Raw genomic sequence first — 8,375 nt, 5'->3', positions numbered from 1 at the left:
CATTTCGCATTCTCATTCGCATTCTCTCTCTCTCTCTCTCTCTCTCTCTCTCTGTCCCCTAATTTATATTTCCTCTGTAATGTTTGTTTACACCACCCCTTCATGAGGGGCCTTGGCCTGTATTGAATAAAACATCCGTTATCTGTATCTGTATCTCTCTCTCCCTCTCTCTCTCTCTCTCTCCCCTGCCTCCCAGCTTACCTGAATCTCATGCATCCTCCCGTGATTCTTCTTCTGTAAGTACTCCAGCAGGGTGCCCACCACTGGGTAGCCCTTGGGCCCCGGCATCTCCTCGAAGCTCCGAACCCGGCTCCTCGTGTCTCTGCTGGGGGCCACTTCCGTCGTGGGCCCCACAGACGCCGTGTGTGTGAGGGTGGTGGCGAAGCCTCCCGACACTGCTGGACCTGCCGGGACCGCCGCCTCCTCCTGCCCAGCACTGACCTGTCTCTGATGAGTGAAGACACAACGACTGTGGGGTGGAGGTGACGAAGTGGGGGTGGTGGTGGTGGTGGTGGTGGTGGTCGAGGAGGACAGTTGGGAGTGGGGATGGGGGTGGCGATGGTGGTGGAGGTGGTGGTGAGGGCATACTGAAGGGGTGTCGGGCTGGGGTGGGGACGTGGCCAGGGGCGATGGGGAGGAGGAAGAGGAGACGGAGGAGGAGGACAGAATGGTTCGAGTCCTTGCCGCGGAGGCCGTGGCCGTTCTGAGTCCTTTATCCACAATGGCTTTGACCACCTGTTCCCTCATGGTGACTGGGTGTGTGGTGTACTGAAAACTGTTCTGGCCTCTAAACTCAGGAGTTTACACTCACTTGCTTGATAAACGCTGGAATAACTAATTCATACCTTTCTGATCACGGCTACTTTTTGTATATGCATGGAAAGAAGCATGTAGACTTCAGTTCGCTGATGTCTACGATTTGGTGGGTTTTTTGGTTGGTTTGTTTGTTTTTTCGTGCCTATTACTGTATGACTTATTCGCGAAAATTAGATTCTGCAATATTACTGTCCATGATTTTCACAAGCAGCTAAACTTTCACGGGTCAGGTGAAGTATTGGAGAGATTAACAATGTTTCAACAAGTGGACAACGGTGAGAATCACTGAATGCAAAGCAAGTAACGGAACGAAGGGCTGTAGCGCACAGTAGACAGTCCTCAGTCACTGGGTGAGTCGAGCAGCGGCGGCACTCAAGTCTTGCAGGTGCGAAACCTGGGTGACGTAGGGGGGTGGGGGGTGCGCTATGTACACACAGGTAGCAACTGGCATGCAGAGGGTAGACAGCAGCTACCGGTGGTAAATGTCAGCGATGCTGCCTCACATACATCTGAGGTCGTGCCTGTGCCAGCCCCGAGGCATTCTCAAAACGCCGCCTGGCTTTCCCCCCCCGCGCTATCCTTCCTAAAAATGCTACACACGGACCGTAACAGGCCTGCTTTGTCAGACTCCGGCAGCGATGTGACAGGATAACAACGCGTCCTGAAAAAACAAGAAGAAACAAAAATCAGCAAAACGAAGGGTGGAGTGAAAGCGAGGTCTTACGTGTATTATCGTCCTGGGCAGATAAACACGAAGAACAAACTCTCTTAAACAAGCACTGAGCACGGGCGAGGGAACACGTGTACACGCCAAAAGAAGAAAAAGGCAAATAACATTGGGATCCTTCACTGGCTGGCTTTCAAAGAAATAAAACTCGTGTGGACTGGAGTCCGCGGCGAGGGGGGCGGGGGGGAGATGAAAAACAGCCTTTGCCGGACGCCAAACTGGCCCTGAGTGTGAGTGTGTGTGTGTGTGTGTGTGTGAGCGTGGCTGGACAAAAGACTGGCCTCTGTGCGCCCCTGAGAAGCTTGGCTGTATTGTCCTCCTCGTCCTCCCTGTCCCTTCTCCGTCGTCCGCTCTGTCCACCGGGCACACGCACACAGGCACACACCCACAAAGGCCTGACTGACTGCCCTCTCACCTGGGACCCAGACTCTGCCCACAAGCAGCAGCAGCTACACACACACACACACACACACACACACACCACACACGCACATACACGCACGCGCGCGCACACACACACACACACACACAAATACACACACAGTGGTGGGGAGATCACGGAACGAACGTGCGTCACGCACTACAACAACTCAACCGGAACTTTTCCACGCGCAGCCGGGGTGTTTACCAGTGTGTGGGGCAAAACTTCACACTCAGTGACCGCGCACCGGCCGACAGGCAGACAGACGTCACGAGCCCCCCCGGTAAAGGCCTTCACTGTCCGAGCGGGGCTGCCCTCGGGCTGTACTGGGGGGCGGGACACCACTTCCTGTCGTGATCCCAGGGAGCAGGGGCAAGGCTGGCTGACTGACTGACCCTTAGGGGAACGGACGGCGCCGCCCCGTCAGTGACTGGCTGCTATCTGTGTCAGCGGCTGATTGAGTCACGGGGCAGGGCGGGCGGTCAAGATGCAGCAGTAGATCGCCTTGCATACCCTCAGGCATCTGTCACCACAGTCACTTGTCTCCACACAACACCGTGTGTGGGACTGTTTCTCCTTCACACCCTGGGCAAACCACACTCTGGGCGGTGGACCAACCTCAATCACGAGCAATTACTTGTTTAGATATTTACTTGTTTTCTACGGTTGTGATTAAACGGTGCCGTCAAAAGCCACATTTCCTACGGTACAAGATCCCAAAACACCCTTCAATCTCAAACCCATCAACAAAACTAAATTCCTTACTCGACACGCCGTCTGTGGGGGGTAAGACACAACAGATGGCCTCCCCCAAACCACACGGAACACGATCCGGCCAGGTGTACGTGTTTGTCAGCTGTCGATTTCATGCAAGTACTTTATTATTCTCGTCACGCGTCACCGCGTTTCCGAGTTTGCACACTCTAAACTGCCCAACTGCCCAATTGCCCAGGGGGGGAAATAGTCAGCACGACTTTCTCTGTTCTGCCAGACCCCCACCCCCACCCCCAAAACACCAACCCTGACCTTGTTCTTAAAAAAGACAAAGATTCTCCGCGGGTCTCCTCAGTTCCGAAAGCTGTGCACACGAATTAATAAATCAGGTTCTCGGCTCATCAAAGATTTTTGTTTAAACCAAAAGAAAAAAAAAAAACAACAGAAAGCCAAAGAACGTGAGGGAGTGAGGGAGGGAGATAAACAGAAAGAGAGACAGAGGGAGAGCTCCCTGAGAGATACGCACATGCACGATCTTTACGCTGAGGTCTTTCGAGTAGTGAAGCCCTTCGCACCACCGTTTTCTGTCTCCACTCTCTCGTAACTACACACGCACACACACACACACCCTGCGAGCCAGCACGCACAACTTTTGTGAATGGCGCTCGAGCTCTTCTCCCTCTTATCTGCGTCAGGTCCTCCAATGAGAAGGCCTGGTGGACTGAGAGAGTGGGAGAGAGAGGGAGAGAAGGGGAGGGCTGGGGGAAGAAGGCGAGGGGGTCTTGCTCGCTCAGCTGTCTGTCACACTCACAAGCCTAAGCCACTGAGGTAGAAAAAAATAGAAGATACAAAAAAATAAATAAAATAAAACCAAAAAAAAAAAAGAAATAAAAAAGACGGTAAGTATGAATAGGCGCCGACCCCTTCTACTTTACAAGTATAAACTATACAACAAAAAGACAGGGTCAGCCGAGGGTTGAGGAAAAGAGAGAGACCCCATTTGGGGTAGTCCCCGAGAAAGGAAGGAGGAGGTGGGTGTGGGACTGAGGGGAGGGGCCGAATGTCAGCCGCGATTGTAGCTTGTATAATAGAAGGGGGGTTTCTTATTCCGTATGAAGCATTAGAATGTGCATAGATCGCGGAGTATGTTTCACTGACTGGTGGTACGGAACTGGCACGTTCATGCTAACACGCAAATGCATAATGAAAAATCATACACTCACGCACGCAAGCACTGACGCGCACACGCACTTGTCAGTCCACACACACACACACACACACACACACACAGGGGGATACCGACTGAGCACCCGCCCACTGTACTGACACGCGCGTGCACATGTACGCTTACACTGCAGCTGTTCTAACGCAGTGACTGAGACAGAGGAAGAGGAGCAGGGACTGAGAATGACAGTGACAAAAAGTGACAGAATAACAGCCAGAGACGGACGGGTGGCAAAGAGTGCCAGACAGTAAGTGTGTGTGTGTGTGTGTGTGTGTGTGTGTGTGTGTGATGAATGTGTGATGAGACAGACAGAGAGAGAGAGAGAGAGAGAGAGAGAGAGAGAGAGAGATTCCACTGTGAAACTTTTGTTTCGTTTCATCCTTCTGCCTCGTCTGTCAAACATAAATAATATCTAAAACTGAAAAAACAGCAACAAAAAAAACAACAACAACAAAAAAAAACAACTGACGCACATACACATGATCTCTCTCTCTCTCTCTCTCTCTCTCTCTCTCTCACACACACACACACACACACACACACACACACACACACACACACACACAAGGGGGGGAAGGGTGTTTGTTTTCTTTGATACTGGGATAGTTGAATAGTGATAGTTTGATAGTGAGAGAAAGAAAGAGACAGACAGACAGAAAATAGAGACAGACAGAGAATTATGTCTAACCTGATCGTCTGACCTTTCCACGGTTTCTCTTTTGAGATAGGAGGGTGTGTATCTACCACATGCTCCACATAATAATAATGATTATGCATCAGCAACAGAAGCTACTAGTAAAAACAACAGAAGCGGCAGCAAAAGAAAAGGACCGAAGCTGCTGCCGCTAATGTTGTTTTTACTAGTAGCTTCTGTCTCTGTCTTCTTTTTGCCAATGTTAGATATGTGGATGGATATTTTTTTTAAACTTTTTCAAAGATTCAATTATTCAAAGATATTTAATCCTTTTGCCCCTTTTGGTGTGTGGAGGATACAATAAACAATACATACTCATTGAATCATAACTTCAGTCCAACGATGTCTCCAAAACACACAAAAACGCACACCCACGCAAGCACACACACACACACACGCGTGCGCTAATGATGATTTGCAACAAAACTCATACTGACAAGTATGTTTTAGATGTAATAAAAGTTACACAACCTTTCCAACTTTTATGAATTTACTTAGATTAAGTTGTGGTTTCTTCCCAGCACTGAATGAATTGCATAAACCGAACATTGACATACAGTACCTCTGGGTGTGTTAACCTCTGTCTACAATGGAGCCTTTTGTCTGATCAATAAATATGTCAATGTCAGTGTCAGTGTCAGTGTCTCCTGTCTTAGCCAGACCGTCTTACGTTCGTCGCCCCCCCCCCCCCCCCCCCTCCGCCCCCCCCCCCTTCCTCCCTCCCCATCACTCTCCGTGACTATGAACGGTCTTTCGGAAGTGTCAATCATTGATACGCATTGTTGACTCCCTCAGACATACACCCATGCCCACATCATCCATCCCTGTCACTCTTCTTCTCATAGAGCGCATCACCATCAACCTCCACTTGACCTGACGACCGGAACCTACTGTTCACCTGCACAAAACACCTCTTTGTGATGTGATGTGATGTGGATACTTATATAGCGCCTGTCCTCGGTCGGAGTCCAAGCTCTAAGCGTTTTACAAACTCGTATCGGGGTCTTTTGGACAACAGGCTGCCTACCTGGGTAGAGCCGACTGACGGCTGCCATTGGGCGCTCATCGTTCGTTTCCAGTGTCATTCATATATCAGGCACGCACACATACACACTCAGACAGACATGTAACATTTTACGTGTATGACCGTTTTGTTTATTCACCCCACCCTGTAGGCAGTCATAGTCCGTATTCGGGTGTGTGCATTCCTGTTTCCATAACCCACCGAACGCTGACATGGATTGCAGGATCTTTAACGTTCGTATTTGATCTTCTGCGTACGTATTCACACGAAGGGGGTTCAGGCACTACCAGGTCTGCACATATGTTGACCTGGGAGATCGGAAAAATCTCCACCCTTTACCCATCAGGCGCCGTTACCGAGATGCGAATCCAGGACCCTCAGACCATAAACTCCAACGCTTTAACTACTCGGCTATTGCGCCCGTCATTATCGTCGTCGTCGTCGTCGTCTTTGTGAATACCTTCTCATCATAACTGCCATCAGCAGCAGCACAATCATTATCACCATCATCGTAGTGAAGAGGTAGAAGCCATTATCCACCCACTTGACATCGTCACGACCACAACAATGAACACTAAAAACACTCGTCAGCTGTAGGCGTAACTGCAGCAGAGGATGATTTAAAAGTACAGGTTTAAAATCACATACAGCCGCACGCACGCACACACGGCCACACACGCACACACGCGTCGTGCAAGGGTGCTCATTGATACCTACTCGCGCTCTCACAAAACGCAGAACCCGCAAGTAATAAGATATAGTCTGCAATATCTAAACGTACACAAAAAATAAGCAAACTTTAAACGGCTATTTTGTCGACACACTTTTATCATTAGAGGCCCCACAGAAACGATTCCAAAGAACACGACAGAGATGGTAGGTGTCGAATGTCAATGCAATCTAAGTGGGAATCTATAATACCTTTGAAAGCAGCGCTGAAGAGCTCTTTGTTAAGTTCAATAGTGCCACCCAGATTTCATGGTGAGTGTACACTGTACAATACCATTCGGCTGTCACGTGTGGGGTGGATCTAGGTTTCGCGGTCTTTATGTAAAATGCAAGCACTGACGCTTAACACAGGCATGGTTGACAGCTGGTGTTCACAGAATATTCACTCGCTCCGACCCACTGGTTTCCTCCATTCTTCTCGTGCTTCTGGTTCTTTAATGACATTATTATCACTAGCTCAGTCTTGGATGATTTTTTCCGTATATGCAAGTCAGTGGAGCGGTGGCATAGTGGTAATGCTCCCGACCGGAATGCGAGTGCCCGTGTGTTCGAATCCCATGATTTATGGACCGGGATTTGTACTCCAACTTTTCAACTATATAGACCTCGAGTGGTGGTGTGGGTACTAGTCATTCTGATGAGACTATAAACCGACGTCCCGTGTGCTGCGTGGACTTTATGCATGTGCAAAGAACTCACGGCGACAAAAAGGTTGCACCTGGCAAAAAAAATTGTTGAAAACTTGTATTTTGATAATAACCCCCCTCCCCTCCCAATAAATAGAACAAACAAACAAAAAAACCACCAAAAAAACAAAAAAAAACCCTTGCAAATAAAAATGAAATATGAGTGGGATTGCACTGTGGCGACGCTGGGATTTTTTTTTTTTCTTTTCTTTTCTTTTTTTTCTTTTCTTTTACAAAGGGAAAATATGTTATGACAAATAGTAAACCAACGCAACACAATACAATGTATTATTCTCCCAAATGATCCTGAAACCCCAATCAGAATTGGATCCTCAAGCACAATCCCCATCCGCATTATTTGTCCTTTCGTATTTCTTTGCTAAGCTATTTGACGCTCTTTAATTGATTGTGGGTGAGTGTGTGTGGGTGTGTGTGTGTGTGTGTGTGTGTGTGTGTGTGTGTGTGTGTGGGTGTGTGTGTGGGTGGGTGTGGGTGTGTGTGTCGGTGGGTGGGTGTGGGTGTGGTTGTGGGTGTGTGTGTGTACGTGTGTGTGTGGGTGGGTGGGTGTGGGTGTGGGTGTGTGTGTGTGTGTGTGTGTGTGTGTGTGGGTGTGTGGGTGTGTGTGTGGGTGTGTGTGTGGGTGGGTGTGGGTGGGTGTGGGTGTGGTTGTGGGTGGGTGTGTGTGGGGTGTGTGTGGGTGTGGGTGGGTGTGTGTGGGGGGGATGGGGGTGTAGGTGTGTGTGTGTGTGTGTGTGTGTGTGTGTGTGTGTGGGTGTGTGTGTGTGTGCGTGTGATATATTGATAGATAGATAGAGAGAGGGGGGTGGGGGGAGAGAGAGAGAGAGAGAGAGGGGGGGGGGAGAGAGAGAGAGAGAGAGAGAGAGAGAGAGAGCTAGTGCCAGCGGTGAAATAACGCGTTCTGCGCTGTCAGCTGTGCACTATTACGATCTTTTCATATCTGTGAAACTGCGTTTTGGGGGCATATCTGTTATGCATGTGTGGGTGTATGTGTGAATGTGTGTCTTCATGTTTTATATTTTTTTGCTTATTTATCATCATTGTTGTCTTATTTATTTAATTATTTATTTATTATTATTATTATTTTATCATTATTTTCATCACTACTACCTTTTTTATATCATAATTATTATTTATTTATTTATTTATGTAAGCTTATATATTTTTTTTTTCTCTCAAGGCCTGACTAAGCGCGTTGGGTTACGCTGCTGGTCAGGCATCTGCTTGGCAGATGTGGTGTAGCGTATATGGATTTGTCCGAACGCAGTGACGCCTCCTTGAGCTACTGAAACTGAAACTGACGCATCTGAAACTGATCCCT

General features: G+C 48.6%; 1 protein-coding gene across 1 annotated transcript in view; it reads right to left on the bottom strand.

The window, feature by feature from the left end:
* The window catches only part of LOC143285413 (cytochrome P450 27C1-like), a 66,095-nt gene extending 62,761 nt beyond the window's left edge, over window positions 1-3,334 (bottom strand). Inside the window, exons 1-2 of the mRNA XM_076592667.1 lie at window positions 3,205-3,334; window positions 202-1,477 (exon numbers count right to left, since the gene is read on the bottom strand). Coding sequence (XP_076448782.1) covers window positions 202-747 — 546 coding nt within the window. The 5' untranslated portion in view covers window positions 748-1,477; window positions 3,205-3,334. The remainder of the gene's footprint in view (window positions 1-201; window positions 1,478-3,204) is intronic.
* Between the last annotated feature and the right edge of the window lie 5,041 nt (window positions 3,335-8,375).

The sequence above is a fragment of the Babylonia areolata genome, chromosome 9, assembly GCF_041734735.1.
Source record: "Babylonia areolata isolate BAREFJ2019XMU chromosome 9, ASM4173473v1, whole genome shotgun sequence".
Lineage (NCBI taxonomy): Eukaryota > Metazoa > Mollusca > Gastropoda > Neogastropoda > Buccinidae > Babylonia > Babylonia areolata.
This window is presented reverse-complemented; position numbering and strand designations above follow the sequence as displayed.